The 18,629-nt window shown below is 34.9% G+C and overlaps 1 protein-coding gene across 1 annotated transcript; it reads left to right on the forward strand.

Annotated features, from left to right (window-relative positions):
* The first annotated feature begins 6,293 nt into the window (after positions 1 to 6,293).
* LOC136203242 (transcription factor MYBS3-like) lies at positions 6,294 to 7,701 on the forward strand. Its single transcript, XM_065994346.1, has 3 exons — positions 6,294 to 6,649; positions 6,732 to 6,928; positions 7,253 to 7,701. Exons 1-3 carry the CDS (start codon positions 6,364 to 6,366, stop codon positions 7,571 to 7,573), a joined length of 804 nt encoding a protein of 267 aa, XP_065850418.1. The 5' UTR covers positions 6,294 to 6,363; the 3' UTR covers positions 7,574 to 7,701.
* Positions 7,702 to 18,629: the final 10,928 nt, after the last annotated feature.

Below are 18,629 nucleotides of genomic sequence, written 5' to 3' on the forward strand. Positions count from 1 at the left end.
ACTCTTGCATACTAAATTGCTATTGTAAACGGTTTGTGCGCTACCTTTAAAGAGTTTCAGTAGTGGATTGAAAAAGCCTGGAGGGATTTTGGGGACTGGACATAGGCGGTGAGGCCGAACCAGGATAAGACTACTGAGTAATCTCTAACCCTTTCTCTTGATATATATGTATGTGTTGCTTGCTTAAATTACTCAGTATATAATTTGTACAAGCCGACGCTGAGTAATCAGAGTGCTGAGTTGGAAGCTGACCTAAAGTGTTATTTCTCATCTCACAATTGAAACAGCTCTAGTTAGTGTCTGACTAAAGCTGTCTCACACCTCACTCAGCCTTGCTGACCTAAAGGTGAGTAAAATTATCAAAGAATTAATTAAGTCAGCATCATTAAGCGAAAAAGTTACATTAGTTTCTAACCCCCCCCCTTGGAACTAATCATATTAAGTTACACGGGACCAACAAAGGCAAAAAGACAAAAATCAAAATAAAACACTCACTAGTAGCCGAGACTTTAGCCTTTTCACGAGAAGCTCCTAAGGAGCTAGGAAAGGCACCATCTTCGGTAGAGGAAGAAGTAGTTAACCATTCGGGATGGGAGGAGGAAGAATCATCACCCTTTCTAGAGCAGCAACTTGCTCCTTCTCCTGAGCCGCTTGTCGTTCGGCAGCTTGACGAGCTTGCAATTTTTGAAAGAGAGTAGGCATATTAGAGCTTGCAAACAAAGGAACCAATAAATCAAACAACAAGATAGAAGAACATTAAACCATACCTTTAAGTAAATTAGCATATTCGACAATCCCCTCTCTATACACAACCCTTTTGGCAGACTTAAGGAAAAATGGGATATTCCCAGTTAGATGAGTCAATAAGTCCTCTTTAGTGAAAGTAAGGTCTAGATTCACCAAAAAATCACGTGAAGTCTTCTCTTTCACTGACAAAGGATTCAACTCAGGCCAGTTGGCCCTGTTTACAGGATTAGGGTTCTAAGAAGACCAAAAAAGAAACCAATCTGAATATAGAGTCCCTCTAAAGGCTTTCTTTCTTCGCCCTCTAGAAGAAAGATCCAAAACCAATGTGGTTTAAAGTTTTTTTTTTGCTGGAGCTCTTATCCCGAATGAAGGATTTTAAGTTTGAAGGTAGTTTTGATATCCACAAGGAATCATCATTCGTACTTATAGAAAGGATCCATCTATTGCAAAACAAGGACCTAGTCAGCTCGATATTCAGATCCTCACATACTTTCACTAGCCCAAGTAAATCTACCAAGCCATTCGGGGAGAGCTAGGCAGGACAAATGTCAAATTCCTTCAGCACATTAATAATGCTTGAGGAAAATGAGAGATATACTTCATTCTCTAAAAATAGCTTGTAAAACTAGGTATCCTTCAGGAGCCTTGGTTATCACTTGGTCGGAGTCAGGAACTACAAAGCCCATGTGTCAAACTCTGGATAATTGAAAACTAGTTTCGTCAGAGAAAGGCCATCTATAGTGGAAGGATGTTCAAAATTTATGGGTTTAGGAACAATAATCCTTTTTTATCTCCAGAATCAGAAACCTCCTCAACTTTGTAAGAAAATAGAAAACTAAAAAGAAGGAAGAAGCTGGAAAAGGAAACTTACCGAAAACAAGCAGATTGAAGATCTTAAGAAAAGCAAAAAGGAAGCTCTAAAATCGCAAAAACAACAGAAACAAAACTATGGAGACCAAAGCACCTTTATAATGGAGGAAGAGGAAGAGGGAAGGAAGAAGAATGATAGAAACTGGTATAATTAATACTCATACTCATAATCATTGTGTCATTTCAGAAGCCTGACAAACACGGAGAAAGAGCCAGAAAATATAGGCCACCTAGACTGAAGGAAAATAGGCAAACGTTTGGCAGCGAAAATATAAAAATTTTAACCTATTTCCTTTAACCAAGATCCGTTAATCGTTATTTCATATAAAGAGTGATAGAAGGAAATACATTTTGATGAACTATCTACTGTTGCAAGCGTAGTGCCCTCAACTCTTATTCCGAGTTCACGAGCACAAAACAAAAACACAATTCAAACGAAGTTAGAACTCAACCGTATAATAGCAATCAAAATAGATTGCCTCTAATTAATCAACACAAGATCAAGGAGTAAAAGAAAAGAGATAAAATCAATTGATTCGGAAGCAAGCGGTGAAAGATGATCCACTATAGTAGGGGGTCGAAATTCTCTCTCTCCGGGATTGCAGGGGTGGCCGAAATTTACCACTAAGGGGGGTTTATATAGCCTCTTCCATCTAAACCCTAGTCAGGTAGAATTAGGTTACTGAATAAGAATTTAATTCGGAATAAAACTCTTATTGTTATTATCTATAATTATATCTAAATATAAAGATAATAATAACTTATTAATAGGATAATAATTAGAAGCAATTTAATCTCATTAAACCTCCTAACTTATTTATCCTATAATTAATTTAATCCATAATCATAATCTAATTATAATTGTTTAAATTAAATTAATTCCTTTATGTGACATAGCACATAAAAATCGCCCCCCCCCCCTTTGTTACTGGGCCTTAGTGGACTCAGTTGGGCTTCTGTCAATTAATTAACATATGTTTCTCTTTTGGGTTCCAAGTCTTATGTGTGACCCATTAGGTTCTTATTGGTTCTAGCCGTATACAACTATTAAATTAATTTCTCAAAATTATATTCAATCTTTGTATAACAGAATGAGTACGCGAACTGTGATGGCAGATCCGAAACATTCCCCTAGAGCTATAAGAAGACATGTTGATTCCGTTGTTGACCTTTCCGTATTAGTTACAGTATAATTCGACCCTTCATCAACTACATCCTTAAACAGAATCTTATGACTATGGATAATGTCAAGTCATTATATCGAGACGTTCGTTTTGCTTGTACAGGCCGAGTTAACTCCAATTAGATAGGTTAAGTGAAATCTGCATTTCAAGTCTTAAGTTATCACCTTGCAAGGATTTAGAGTTAAGTCTTCCACAAGCGATCTTTGGACGCATCTCCTATTTATCAGGAGTGATAAATGTTCAATCCAATATTTCCTGCAATTACTTCCTGTGATACCCAACGTCTGCCGTACACACCCCAGAGTCATCCCTGTTATGGATCGTGTTACAACAGGATCAAAGCATCACATTCCATAATCCAGAATCACTAATTAACATTCCTTTGAGTCTTAGGATTACTTATACCTATTAATACCAATGAGATGAACAGGTGACAAGGATAAATCTACCCATCCTGTTATCTCAAGTCGGGTCCCCAATCCTAAAGAACCCCTTTCATTGGATCCATGTAACTGTCCAGATATCTGCATATCTGAAGCTTGTGAGATCAGCTCTCTGTCTCGACAGAAAACATTGTTACATGCAAGTCTCAACAGTGTTATGTCAATCCCTATTCAAAACATATCACTTGACTTGGGGTGGTTTTAAGTTTATTAGTTTATTATAATGTTTCGTCTCACTTCATGCTTGTATGAACACTTTATAATCACTTTAAATAAACTTAGGGATTTCCTTTTATTAGACTTATTTAGTTCTTTAAAAGAGGTTGCCTTTATACAGTTATGAAACCATATCTTATTAAAACAAATGACATAAAGAACAATTCATTTATATTAGGTTTATATCCTGGAACAATTGTCTATAGGACACTAACGCGTGCCAGACATAAAAAAACAATTTTTGAGAAAACCCATCTGACACGTGCCAAATAAGGATGCTGACATCCACGAGAATAAACAAGACCGAAGCCGAAGGCCTTTTCTTCTTTTCCCTTCTATCGAACCTTGAAAGAGTTCAAAAGAGAATGAGGGACATATGATATCATACTAAATGAATCAAGACATGTGACATTATAAAGACCCTCATATTAGACACCCATGTGTCAAAACACGGGCCTCATATCTGCCGAAGACTTCCATGGAACGTTTCCCATTAAGGAAAATCCCCATATAGCTAAGTCAAAGACTCCATATCATGGAGGACTTTTCCCGAAGCCAGGCTCGTAATGGAAGAATGGGTCCTAATACAAAAGGGACTCCTAGAAGAAGAAGGGTTCAACTAGACCTGGCAATTATCGTGTTTCGTGTCAAAATCGTGTTATCTCATATTTATATTCCATATGGTTTTATATGTTATAAATGCTAGAAAAATGATTTTCGTGTCAATCGTGTCATGTCAGTCGGGTTGACTTTGTAATCGTATTTTCGTGTCAGAAATTGCCACCTCTAGGTTCAACCAACCTTTTAAACAGACAAGTATGGTTACACCAAATGGTACATTGACACTACTATCTCACAACTAGTTCTTATTCCTCAAACCCTCTCAGTACCTAATGACTTAGGCATTAGAGCGGGTCTATTGGACTTCGGCCCCTCTCTGACCTCTTGTTTTATTTTACAGGTTAAACCTCGGAAAATACATCAGGAACTTTGGGCACTCAATAGCAAGTTCAGATACACAGTTATCATATATGGAAGACTTAGTTGTTAACATTTTAACAGGTTTCAAAAAAAAAAAAAACATTTTAACATGTTTTTTTCATAAATGTATTGGAAGGTTCGATGTGACAGTTAAATAACAGTCAAACCAACTTTTTCAAATTTTCGATAGCATAAAGTTAAATTTGATATTGCTTGCAAATCTTAATGTTAAATTTCAATCATTTTATATGTTAAATCCAAATCTACACTTCACCGAAAATGTTTGGATTAAATTTCTCGCATCTTAAATGTATAAATTCCAAACAAACATGTTTTACACCAATGTGATGTGACTAGAGAGGAAAATATTATAATAGATTGAAACTATCTGTCCAAATAGCTTAAAATATAGTCTGTTTAAAACAATTTAAAATTGTTTAAATTTATCTCTTGAAAGTACTTCTTTAAATTGTTTAAAACTGTTTTAGAAACTGTTAGCACGATTTAAAACTGGTTGAAACTATTTGCAATTTTTTTTTTTATCAAGCTAACTTCAATTTTGAATTGACCTTTGAGGTATTTGATTATTTCGATTTTAGTAAATTCAACTTCTAATTTTTTATTTGAATGCATAAGGTTGTTAATTATTTATTTATTTTTGTTATATTAAACTCTCAAATATTGAATTCAGCTTGAAGCTTCTTATCATTTCAATTTTGGTGGATTAAGTTTCTCTAATATTTTATTTCATTATATCAAATATTTGATGATTTTTTTTTTTTGTCAAATTAAGATTTTGTTTGTGTATCCCAATCATTTAAAAAGAGTTACTCATTTTATCAGCGTTTCAAATGATTATGTTTTTTACGGTTTGAAAAATAGTCTTTATAAATATATATAATAAAAAAACTATCTTGGAATTGTTAAAAATATAAATTTCAAACGCAAAATGAAATGAATAACAACAACATTCTGTAACCGAGTTTTATGTTCAAAGTGGTTTTTCTAATCATCAAGGGCTTATTGTTAGGGATGACAACAAGCAGGTTTTTCGGATACTGTATGATTAGGCCAATGAGTTTTAAGAAAGAATTATGTCATCTTGTATGATTTTATCACTATCTATATTAAAAAAAAATAACTTTCATATATACAAATAACACTAAAAAAAATTGGGCCCCCTCCAGCCCTGGGCCGTAGGCCAGCGCACCCTGAATCTAGGCTCAGGGCCGACCTTGATTGATCCTAATGCAATTACTCGAATCCTGTGCAAAAGGATATAAGACGGGTATGAGATTAATCCCATCGGGTACCGCTACCTAATACTTGCCATGTATTTCAAGAAAATGAAAATTATCATTGTATTAAAATGAACTATTTATTTTTATTTTTAGTATTTTAATTTCTTGATAGTTTGACTGATTTAGAATACTTATTAAATTTGTGGGTGATTTATTAAATTTATATTTTTATTAATTTCGTAATTTATTTGTATTATGTATTGATTTTTTATAGATCTGTGCGGTACCGCAAATTAAATGAGACGGAAATAATGAATAAAGAAGTATATCTTTTTATTAGGGTAATAAGATGGGATAAGTAAACATTATCCTTGAGTATGTACTCTATCTCTTATCATCTATTTACTATGGGAAAAAAAAATCATAAACGACATAAATAATTAGAGAGTCAATTTATCAAAATCACAAAATAATGAGAGAACCAAGATATTTATGCCTAAAAATAAAAGACAAGTTGGGAAAAAGAAAAAAAGAAAGAAAGAAAATAGAAAGCAATGAAGGATCTTGTCTTGGTGTGAATTCAATTTCGAAAAGGCCCACCATGGTTAGGAAAGTATATGATGAGTTTGTTAGTGTAGCTAATAAAGTTTTGTTGAAGAGGTTGGGTTTGTGTGGGCAAAAATGGGCAGAAAATGCTCTCACTGCGGAAACCTTGGCCATAACTCCCGAACCTGCACTTCCATTTCTCCACCACCACCGACTCCCACCACTCCCACTCCCACTCTTCGCCTTTTCGGTGTTCAGCTCAATCTTTCCATCAAAAAGAGCTTCAGTATGGACTGCCTGTCTTCTCCTTCTCCCTCTCCTTCTCCTTCTTCATCTTCTTCTTCTCACCGTCTTCCGGTCGACGATAATCCTGACAGAACCGGCTACCTTTCTGATGGCCTCCTCCGCGAGAGAAAGAAGGGTCTGTAACTATCTGGTTCGTATGTTATTGTTTAGTGTTTGTTGTTGTTGCTATTAGCTGATAGATAGATGTTTGGTTGCAGGAGTTCCGTGGACGGAAGAGGAGCATAGAACATTTCTGATAGGACTAGAGAAGCTAGGAAAGGGAGATTGGAGAGGAATTTCCAAGAATTTTGTTACAACAAGAACTCCTACTCAAGTTGCTAGTCATGCTCAGAAATACTTTCTTCGCCTTTCTACTCTTCACAAGAAGAAACGTCGTTCCAGCCTTTTCGACATGGTATTCTCCTTTCTTTTCTTCTTTTACTTCGCGTTCGTAGTCTAAGCACAACAGTAAATTTTCGAGAGGAGGAAGAGAGTTTAATGATTTTGAAACGAAGATGAATCATGAGATGATTGTCAGACATTACTTTGCCTTCGAGTTAGGTTTACAGTACCGGAAAAATGTTCTTCTTACAAACACTCTGACGCTGAATAAAAGAAGAGTGTTCTTTCCGGAAACACTCTGATGCCAAAGTCAAATTTAGTGTAGTTAGACTTTTTCTGAGTCCAAAAACAGCATTGATTGAGACGTTATTTATAGATTCAAGGATATGAATTGCAGGTAGGAAGCAGCAGCAGCAGATCAAGGGATTCAGTATCAGTTCCGAGTTATGAATTGAAGCAGAGAAATGGGAATTATGATTCAATTATGAGTAGTCTAATGAAAAATGAAGATGAAGAAGAAATAATAACTGATCCATATAACATCCAAAATTCATTTCCAAAACCTAATTCAAAAATTCCCAAATCAATGTCATCATCTTCTTTACCTGCTGATCTTCTCCAGCTTACTCTATCTTCTCCTAATTCTAACAATCAATCTCTTCCTTCTTCATCCTCGTCTTCTTCTTCTCCTTTCTTTATCTCCATTAGAGCTACCTGATTCATTCATCTTTTTCTTTTTTATTGTTTCTATTATATATATATATATATATATATATATAGCTGTCTGATTAATCGGTTTGAGTTTGTTTCAGAAACGCGTATTAATTAAGGTTTTTTCCGAGTTGAACTCGAGTGTACCTTATTAATAATAATAATAATAATAATATTAACCAATCTCACATCACCAACTATCTACTTTTATGTATTTCTTTAATTTAGATACTGAATGAAAGATGTGTTCATTTTTACTTACCAATTTTATATGAATTTCTTCATGTTTAAGTATACATAATTGATAGAATTAATTATACTGAATCTAGAGGCAAATCTTTCTTGGCCTAATTAATACTGGTGGATATATTTTTTATATATTAAAGCAAAGGGGAAAAATGATAAAGAAAGAAAGAAAGAATATTCATGTCAAACAAAACAGGAAAATGGAATCTTTCTTCTCATCTGCACTTCCACTTTTATTGGAAAGTATCAGTATGATTTACCTAACTTTTTTCAACTCTCTCATTAAACTTTCAAGTGTATTTGTTTGTGTGTTTCAAAGCAGCTTTTAACCTTTCATTCCCAACTACTTAGGTTTATAAAGCACTTTTGTATGATTATGATAAAACATCTACAAATATTACTGATATCACCATAGTTGTAAGAATCGAACCCGGCCAACCGGTTCAACCGAGTTCGAATGGAACTGGTCCCAATTTCAGGCCGGAGTGGTTCGAATTTTGAATCTTTGAAAACCGGTCAGAACCGCTCAAACCAACTGAATTAACAGCGACCGGTTGTCTCAATACTGGTTGAATGGTTTGACCCAATAGATTTTAAGCATACTTACTTGAAAATGTGAGAATTTTAGCTGAGGTAGGATTCAACTTTGAACGCTTAAACTATAATCACTAATGTTTATCATTACGCAACCATTTCAATTATAATTATTATGAACCATTTAAGAATATATAGTATGTGATAAATTAAATAACTAAAATTTTATTTAGTATTAATTTTTTTATTTTTAGATAAATATTATAAAAAAATTATTTTATCTTTTCAATATTAATAAATTTTAATTAGCATTTAAACTTTAATTACGTATAAATAAAATTTAAAAATCTAACAAATTATATAATTTAAAATGAATTATAAAATACCTATTCTATTATTTTATTATATTTATGTGTTAAAGATATTAATAAAAATAATAATTATTTAGTTTAAAAAGTATATCTCTATTTCAATTTTTATATTTATTGAATTATAATAAATTTTTAATTTTGTCGGAATTTGATATTTTAAAATGTTATGATTTGATATGAAAGAAATATTATTATTAGTACATATTTTATTAATATTGTTAATTATATTGTACTATTTTATAAGGTTAAATGTAACTAGAAATATAATTCTCACATGATTCTTTAACACCAGTTGAATCCCACCGTTGAACCTCTAACCTTTGGCCCTCTATCTTTTCTAGTTCTTTGACGTGTCCGATTTTAACAACTATGCATATTATTGGTTACCCCAACATTTGTTTATAATTTTATTAAACAATATTAATTCTTTTTTTTTATAACATGAACTTATATTAAACACAAGCCAAATCGTTTTGAATACAAACAGTAATACAATCAGGGAAATCTTCAATAAGAATTTCCATAACAGATAGAGAGCGAGCCCAAGCAGCTAAACCATGTGCAACAGTATTCGCTTGTCTTCTCTCAAACACAAACTCGATCGACATAAAAGAATGAAGAAGATCGAGAATATCATCACGAATAACACCCAACCAATTTGTCAAACCTTGATCTCCTTTAAGCAAATTAATAGATGAAATTGAGTCAGATGCCACTACAATATTTTGGAACCCACAATCACGAACAATACATAAAGAATTCTATATTGCTAAAAGCTCAGCATGTAGTGCCGAAATTGAAGATCCAAGAGGCCCACCACCAGATAACATCACATTTCCATAACAGTCCCTCACAACCATGCCAAAGGAAGCAGAACAGGAAATAATTGAAAAAGAGGCATCACAATTTAATTTATATGAATTTGCACATGGAGGAAACCACATAGCTCGATCATAATCAGTCCACCTAGCACCATTCGCACCAATCAGCTCAGCAATTTCACCACCTAATAAAAACAACTAACAACAACAATAAATTGCTAACTTTAATAATAAACAGCTAACGATAAAAGCAATAAATAATTAATTCTAAATCTTATAAGGATTAAATGTATATATTTGTGGATCTATGATTTTAATTCATTTGAAGATGAAGGGTTATCTCGTTGATGCTCCTGCTTATTAAGTAGGAGGTTGAATTCCTCGTCTAATTAAAATTTAATTTTGTTTTATCAAAATTTATAGTTTATTCCAGCTTTAGCCTTTAAAAGTGGGTAAGTTTACTCTTATGTTGAGCGACGGATCTACAGTGGAATTAATGGAAGTATTTACCTACACTGAGATCTAAAAATATAAAATTAATATATATTAATTTTGTAGTTTTGAAGCTTGCCCCTCAAAGAAGACTCTATTAAAGACCAGTAGAAGCTCTCTTTGCACCTACAAATAAGAAGATAAGTAAGATTAGGTTTATTTTTATTTTTTTAATCTAATTGCACAAAACAACATTGCTCCACTTAAATTGAACAACATCGTTTTGTGCAATTAGATTCAGAATTAAAAAATTTAACCTAAACTCATTTTAATACTCTCCAGCAAAGACAAAATTCAATCCCTAAAGATAATCTCTTTACTTTCTCGATTTCTCTCTTCTCTTTCAAATTCGAATTCACCAAAACCCGAATCCCAAATCTGCTTCTTCTCTCTCACTCTCTCTCCATCGTCCTTCCCCAGTCTAGTCCAGCATACCGGAAGAACGAGAAGTTCTCTCTCAGTTCAATTTGAATGAACCCGCAATAGCAGAACAAACGAAGGTTCTGTTCTGGTTCTTCTCTTCTCTCTCACTTTTCGAACCAAAAGAAGAAGGTTGATGTATTGTACTGTTAATTTGTTCTTTTATTTTATTTTTATACAAAAACAAAATCGTATGTCATTTGTATAATTAATTATTAAAAGACTTTCTATCATATTTTTTTAAATAATACATCTAACCAATAAAAAAAAGATTCATACCATCTAATTGGAAGATAACTGGTGTTAAGAATAAAAGTGTACAAATGACACCAATTCTAAGATTATAAGGGGCATGGAGGGAGGGATCAGATTTCATGTGAGGATTTTATCTCTTATCTTCTTCTATTTATTTTAAATATTAAATAATAATTAAAATAAAATATCAAAATAATAATACAAATTTTAATAATACAAATTTTAATTAACAAATAATATGTATAATTTTTTAATCAATATTAATAATTATATTTATTAAGTATAAAAATTATTATTTAAATAACTTATTATGTATAGTTTTATTAATAATTTGAGAGATACCAATAAAATTGGGAATCGAATTCCCACATAGTGGTAAATGAATTTTCTATTCTTGTTTATATACTAATTTCATGAACAAAACATTCTTCATCCTCGTTCTGTGGGAAATCTTTTTGGGATTTCTGATCCCTACAAGGATAAATCTCCTGCGGAAACAGGAAATTCCAGCCTCATTAATAACTCTAACTAATTTATTTTAGAATGTATTGATCTAGAACTATAATAGAGTTTCTCTAATTATCAATATAACCACACCAAAAAAAAATTAATTACTAATTATCATAAAATAAAATAAAACAAAATAACAAGGGGGTGGTCTGACCAGTTAATGAATTTAGCCTCCTTTCAATCCATTCCAAGCATCAACTGTCTTTATCTAGATAAAGCAAACCACTGTGACACATAAATAAATAATAATAATAACAAATAAATAATTTCAAACCCTAAACTTTTATTTATTTATTTAGTGTATTCAATCTAAATCCATTTTTATTCTCGCTATTATGGTTTTGATAATATTAGGTCATTAAAACTATATATTACTAATTAAGGTTCGTTTGAGCGGTTAAAAGTTCAAAATCGCTTTAACTAGATTTCGAGTTAGAATTTTAGCGTATATAAAAAAAATTAATTGGAAGATGATCCATTTAGAGAGTACTTGACAAGCCTCGAACCGAGAAATTAGACAAACTATAAAAAAACAACTTATATATTCATTTTCTCAAAAAGAAAAAGGAAAACAATATATTCATTTGCTTCAAAAATAAAAATAAAATAGCATTTAGAAAAATATGATAGGTAAGTTTTAGAAATGGTACATTTAATATGTGACACATCTCTGTACATAATTATATGAAAATGGCCCTTAGCCGTTATCAGAATTTGAAACTGTAAATCCTTGAATAAAAAACAAAAAACTAATAGAAAAAATATAGAAGAACTAAAGAACAATCCTTTCCTAATATATACGTACAGATATGGAAAGTGACGACTCAAGGCCTATTCATTTAACATGACGGACCACTTCCATAGGCTTTTTCATAGCTAAAAGTTAAGTCTAAGTCAATCTAATTTATTACTATCTGCATTTTATATTAATAATTAACTTAATTAATTGTATGTTTAATATATCAGTTGTCCATTCAACTTACATGTGTCTTATGAGACCCGTAAACTTACTTGAAATGTTATTATTAAGGGCCCGTTTGGTTGCTACTTTTCATGTTCATTTTTGCCTTTTCATTTCAAAAGGGAGAGTTTTAGGTGTTTGGTTAGTGATCTCATGTTTGCCTTTTAAATCTGAAAAGCAGCACTAGGTATTTGGTTAGTGACCTCCTGTTTACCTTTCACACCTAAAAAGCAGCCTTTTACAAAAGCAGAGAATCTCTGTTTTTTAGAAAAGCAGCTTTTTCAAAAAGCAAACAGCAAACCGTAACAGCAAATGACAACAGCAAACAGCAAACCGTAACAGCAAACAGCAAACAGCAAACAGCAACATCAAACAGTAGGTAAAACAAACGGGCCCTAAGTCCATAAATCTAAAAAAAAAAAAGTCATAACAGAAGATTTAGAATCATGAATTAAGACTTTATTTTTGAAGTTTTGATTTATTTTTAAAGATTTAGACAAATTGCAATTAAACAAGTTCAAGAGGCAAATGAATCACTCTAAGCAAGTTCAGGGGCCAATATATCATTTTAAACAAATTCAGGTGACCATTAGATTAATTTAAGAAAGTTGAGGGGGCTAATTATATAATGTGATGAGGGCATCAACATGGTTGTAGATACTACAATACATCATATGAATTATCGAAGGAAGGAGGAAGCTGAGTTGGAGAGGCCACACGACGTGTGACCTTACCCACACATCATGTGGATTCTTTGAGAAGTTTCTGTTCAATTTTGCATTTTCCATATAGTGTGTCATTCCTACTACATGTTGTGTAGTCATAATGGTGTCAGCCCCAAACTCGTGCTAAGAACTGTCATGTGGAGCGCTCTCATTTTAGCCACACGGCGTGTCACTCAAACCACACGTTGTGTGACTTTGCTTCATCGCCAAGTTCTTCAAGTCTACCACATGCCTGCAAAATTTTATTTACTGTTTTGCCATTTGGTCATGTTGTGCGGAATTAACGAAAGATAAATAAGTAAATAATCGAAAACACAGATTTACGTGGTTCACCAACGTTGTGTTGGCTAGTCCACGGGCAGAAGGAGAATAGTATTTATAAGGAGGCAGAAAAACAGATTACATGATTAGGTTTACATAATGTGGTATTTATAATACCCAACCTAACATAATCCAACTAGGAACTCATGATCCTAATCCAACTAGGAACCCACGATTCCGAATCCAAGTAGAAATCCGAAACACAATACTACTCCGAATAGGAAACAAGATATACTAATTCAAGGCATTACGACAAATCTCCACCTTGACTTGAATTCTACTGAAAACATAACAGATGCACTCGTGATAGTGCCAGATGAACAGACTTCTCCCTCTGCCTTAGAGTTGCCCACAGACAACTAGTAATCTCTGACGTTTAGCAAGTCCAAACAGTGTTGAAACTTGCTCTGTGGAACATGCTTGGTAAACATGTCAGCCGGATTGTCAACATTACCTACCTTCTTCACCTTGACCCTCTTCCCATTTCTCAGAAAATGATACCTCACATCTATATGCTTGGTCCTCTCATGATGAACCTGATCCTTGGCTAAACAGGTTGCACTCAAGCTGTCACAATACACTATAGCCTGATCATGATGTAGACCAATGTCACTAACTAGTCCTTTAAGCGAAATCCCCTCCTTAGCAACTTCAGTCAGTGCCATATACTCTGCTTCCGTAGTAGACAAAGTCACTATAGGCTGCAAAGTAGCTTTCCAACTGACAACTGAACCGCCAAGAGTGAAAACATAACCAGTCATAGATCTTCTACTGTCAACATCTCCTGCATAATCAGAGTCTGAAAAACCTCTCACCCAACACTTTGTATTAGCTCCATAAATGAGACCAATGTCAGATGTACCTTTTAGGTACCGAAAGATCCTCTTCACAGCTTGCCAATGCTCCTTGCCAGGTTCACCCATAAACCTGCTAACAACACTAACAGACTGTGCAAGATCAGGTCTAGTGCAAACCATTGCATACATCAAGCTTCTTACTGCACTAGCATAGGGAACTCGAGACATGTACTTCTTCTCTTCAGCTGACTTAGGTGAAAATACAATAGACAGATGTGCACTTGCGGCACTAGGAGTATCTATGGGCTTTGCAGTAGACATGCCAAATCTTGATAAAATCTTCTGAATATAGCCTTTTGTGACAGAAAAAGCTTCCTTTTGCTTCTGTCCCTGTAAATCTCTATTCCTAAAATTTCCGAGCTGCACCCAAATCCTTCATGTTGAACTCTACGCTGAGAAGACCCTTCAACTTCTGAATGTCGTGCTCCTTCCTTAGAGCTATCAACATGTCATCTACATACAACACTGGATAGATAAAAGACTAATCTTCTAGTTTATTGTAATAGACACAACAATCCTGTGGGATCCTGGTGTAGCTCAGCTGCATCGTGTAGCTGCCAAACCTCTTATACCACTGCCTAAGAGACTGCTTAAGTCCATATAAGGAATTCTTCAACTTGCAAACATAATTCTCCTTTCCAGGAATCTGGAAACCATCTGGTTGGGTCATGTATATCTCTTCCTCCAAATCTCCATGTAGAAAAGCTTTCTTTACATCAAGTTGCTCAAGCTCCAAATCCTGGTGTGTAACTATAGCTAGCAACACTCTAATAGAGGTGTGTCTGACTACTGGTGAGAATATCTCATTATAATCCACTCCCTCTCTCTGATTGAAACCTCTAGCAACAACTCTAGCCTTATACTTAACTCCCTCTGCAGGTGATATCCTTTCCTTCATCTTGAGAACCCACTTGCAATTAATAATTTTTCTCCCTGGAGGTGGTATGACTAAATCCCATGTTTGATTCTTATGAATGGACTCCATCTCATCTCCCATAGCAGCAAGCCATTTCTCAGAATCGGTGCATGAAACAGCTTCTTTGTAAGTTGATGGTTCACGAGTGTCCACCTCTTCAGCAACCTGTAGTGCATAGCCCACCATGTCCTCAAAACCATACCTCTTAGGTGGTCTAATTCCAACCCTCATTGGTCAATCTTGAGCTAAGCTACGATGTGTAGCTTCAGACGGTTGAGAAACTGATGGTGTAGATTCTGGTAGCTCAATTTCTGCTTCTGACTCTTGTTCCTTCAAACCACTCTCACTCTGAAATGACCTGAAGCTCCACATGTTTATCAATGCTATCAGTTTCTGTTGCAGTTGTAGGCTTCACCATGGGTCTAAGCACAGATTTTTCATCAAAGACTACATTTTTGCTCAGAATGACCCTTTTCTCTGATGGAGACTAGATCCTGAAACCTTTAACTCCATCTCCATAGCCTACGAACACTCCCTTCTTGGCTCTTGTCTCTAGCTTACCCTCATTAACATGATAGTAAACTGTGCACCCAAAAGCTTTTAGATTTGAGTAATCAGCAACCTTTCATGACCACATTTCTGTAGGCGTCTTGAGCTGTATGTCGGTGTGTGGTCCGCGGTTAATCAGATAACATATTGTGTTCACCTCTTCAGACCAGAATCTTCTATCTAACCCAGTGTTAGAGAGCATGCACCTTGCCCCCTCTAGTAGTGTCTGGTTCATTCATTCATCTACACCATTCTGTTGTAGTGTATTCCTGACTGTGTGATGCCGAACAATCCCTTCATCCTTACAGAACTGATCAAACTCAGATGAGCAGAATTCCATACCATTATCAGTTCACAACCTCTTTATCTTCTTTCCTGTTTGGTTTTCCACCAATGCTTTCCATTGTTTGAAATTCTTGAAAGCTTCACTTTTATGCTTCATCATGATGACCCAAGTCATCCTTGAATAATCATCAATCAAAGACACAAAATATCTGTGACCTCCTAAAGAATCAACTCGAGATGGACCCCAACAATCAGAGTGGATGTAATCAAGTGTGCCTTTTGTTATGTGAATAGCTTTGGGAAACTTGCTGCGATGTAGTTTCCCAATAACACAGTGTTCACAAAACTCCAGACTCTTGATTTTATGACCACCAAGAAGATCATCCTTTGATAGAATCTGCATCCCTCTTTCGCCCATATGACCAAGTCTCATATACCATAACTTTGTCATATCTTCCTGGTCAATCTTTGACGATGCAGCATTAGCTGAACCTATAACAGTGGAACCTTGCAGGAAATACAAAGTACCATGCTTCACACTTTCCAGAATCACATCAGAACCTTTACAAACATGCAGAACTCCATCTTTTCCTCACTAGTTGAGACCCTTGTTGTCTAGTAGACTCAGAGATATCAGATTCTTAGTCATCAATGGAACATGCCTGACTTCGTTCAACATGCAGAACTTACCATCATATGTCCTCAACTTGATCGAGCCTATTCCAACTGCCTTGCAGACATGACTATTAGCCATTGAAATGCTACCTCCATCTACCTGCTTATAAGTTGAAACCCACTCTCTCCTTGGAAAAATATGATAAGATGCTCCTGAATCAAGAACCCACACATCAGAGTGATAAGTGTGTCCATCAGCAACTAGAGCAATGTCATTTTCAGAGCTGGTGTCGCCATCTACTACAGCAGCAGAACCTGGTTGATTTTCTGATTTCTTCTTCTTCTTTGGACAATCAGTTTTCTAATGTCCTTTCTTCTTACAGTAATTACAAGTGTCGTCTAGCTTGGGACCCTTTGAGAACGGCTTCTTAGACTTCTTTTTTCCACTGTTTCCCTTTCCCTTACTGCAGCTGGCAAATAGTCTAGAGGCCTGATTATCTATACCTGTATTGTTCGCCTTATGGCGCAACTCCCTGCTATGAAGAGACGACCTAACTTCTTTCAGAGTCATAGAGTCTTTACCAACAATAAATGCTTGAACAAAATTCTCATATGAAAGCAATAAAGACACCAACAGAATCAAAGCAGCATCTTCATCTTCAATTTTCACATCAATATTATGTAATTCTAGTAATAATATTTTCAATTGATCTAAATGATCCCTGAGTTGCGTACCTTCCTGCATTCGCAGGCCAAACAGACATTGTTTCAGAAGAAGTTTGTTTGTTAGAGATTTCATCATGTATAAGCTCTCTAACTTCATCCACAGACCAGTAGCAGTCTCTGTTGGTCCCGTGTAATGTGACAATATTAGTTCCAGGGGGGTTAGGAACTATTTAAAAATTTCACGTTAGGCTGACTGTTAATTTTTAACTTAGACTTTCTCAAAGTCTTTTAGAACGGTGATACTGAGTAAGTTTTAGATACAAGCTTAGTCAACAGGTGACTAAGTCTGAATCTGTCCTTGAGTCAGGAGATAGCACTTGAGTCTATTCCTGAACTCAGCTTCTCAGTTCACTGAACTCAGCTTATGTTCTTTTTAGCGTTTTAACTAGGCAGTGTTATAGCAAGCAATAAGTTAAGGAGATAAGGGTTAGAAAGATATTACTCAGTAGACGTATCCTGGTTCGACCTCTCCACCTACGTCCAGTCCCCGGAATTCCTTCCGAGCTTTTCAGAATCCTCTACTGAGCTCTTTAAAGGTAGAGCATAAACCTTTTACAATAGAAAGCTGAGTATCAAGAGTACCTTCCTCTATTCCTCTACTCACTCCTATTTCTACCGCTGAGTACTATGACTGAGTACTCAACTTCTCCTTTCTATACTTCTAGAAATGATAAGTGTTTGTTTGTCCTAAACAACAATTGCTAAGACGATTTAGATGAATAAGATCACTCTAGAATTTTACACAAGATTGGAATTGGTGTAAGATTTGCTTTGCTTTTTTTACAGAACTTTGAATATCAATTTGGTCAGCGTTTCGACTTGATTGAAGATCTGCATCGAATGAAGCGTTTGAGTGGCCTATTTATAGTGACACTTGATGCACCGGTAATTTCAAATTTCGAAATAACCATTGGAGAAAAACGGCTTCCTGTCGCTTTCACTCAGTACGTGCTCAGCGTCCTTGGCCAATCAAATTCTTGTATCTCCTGTCTTCGGCAGTGCTCAGCAGCTTTTCGTCAGACTAGATAGAATGTCTCCACATTTATGGCAAAGTCTTCCAGACAGCTTTCTGTGTCTTCTGAACTTTACCCAAAGTGGAAATACTTTGTCTTCAAGTTTATTCAAGTCAGCTGCTGACCTGACTTCTTTGTCGCACAACTCAGCAGCTTCGTCTTGAATCTTTTGGACGAGGGCTTCTCAATCCTTCTTTTTGCTAGGCTTGCGTTTCATTCAGTCTTGAGCTGCGTTTTGATCTGCTTGGGCCGAGTGGCTTTCATTCGTTGACTTGGGCTTGACTTTCTTTTGTTGGCCTTTGGGCCTTACAATTTAATGTCTTATAAATTAAATAACTCAACATTGAACAAACACATTAGTATAAATAAATCAAAGCATTTAAATTTAATGTGTTGGAATATTTTTATCATGGAGATTTTAATTCTTGTTAAATAATTTTGTCAAA

This window comes from Euphorbia lathyris, chromosome 8, assembly GCF_963576675.1.
Source record: "Euphorbia lathyris chromosome 8, ddEupLath1.1, whole genome shotgun sequence".
Classification (NCBI taxonomy): domain Eukaryota; kingdom Viridiplantae; phylum Streptophyta; class Magnoliopsida; order Malpighiales; family Euphorbiaceae; genus Euphorbia; species Euphorbia lathyris.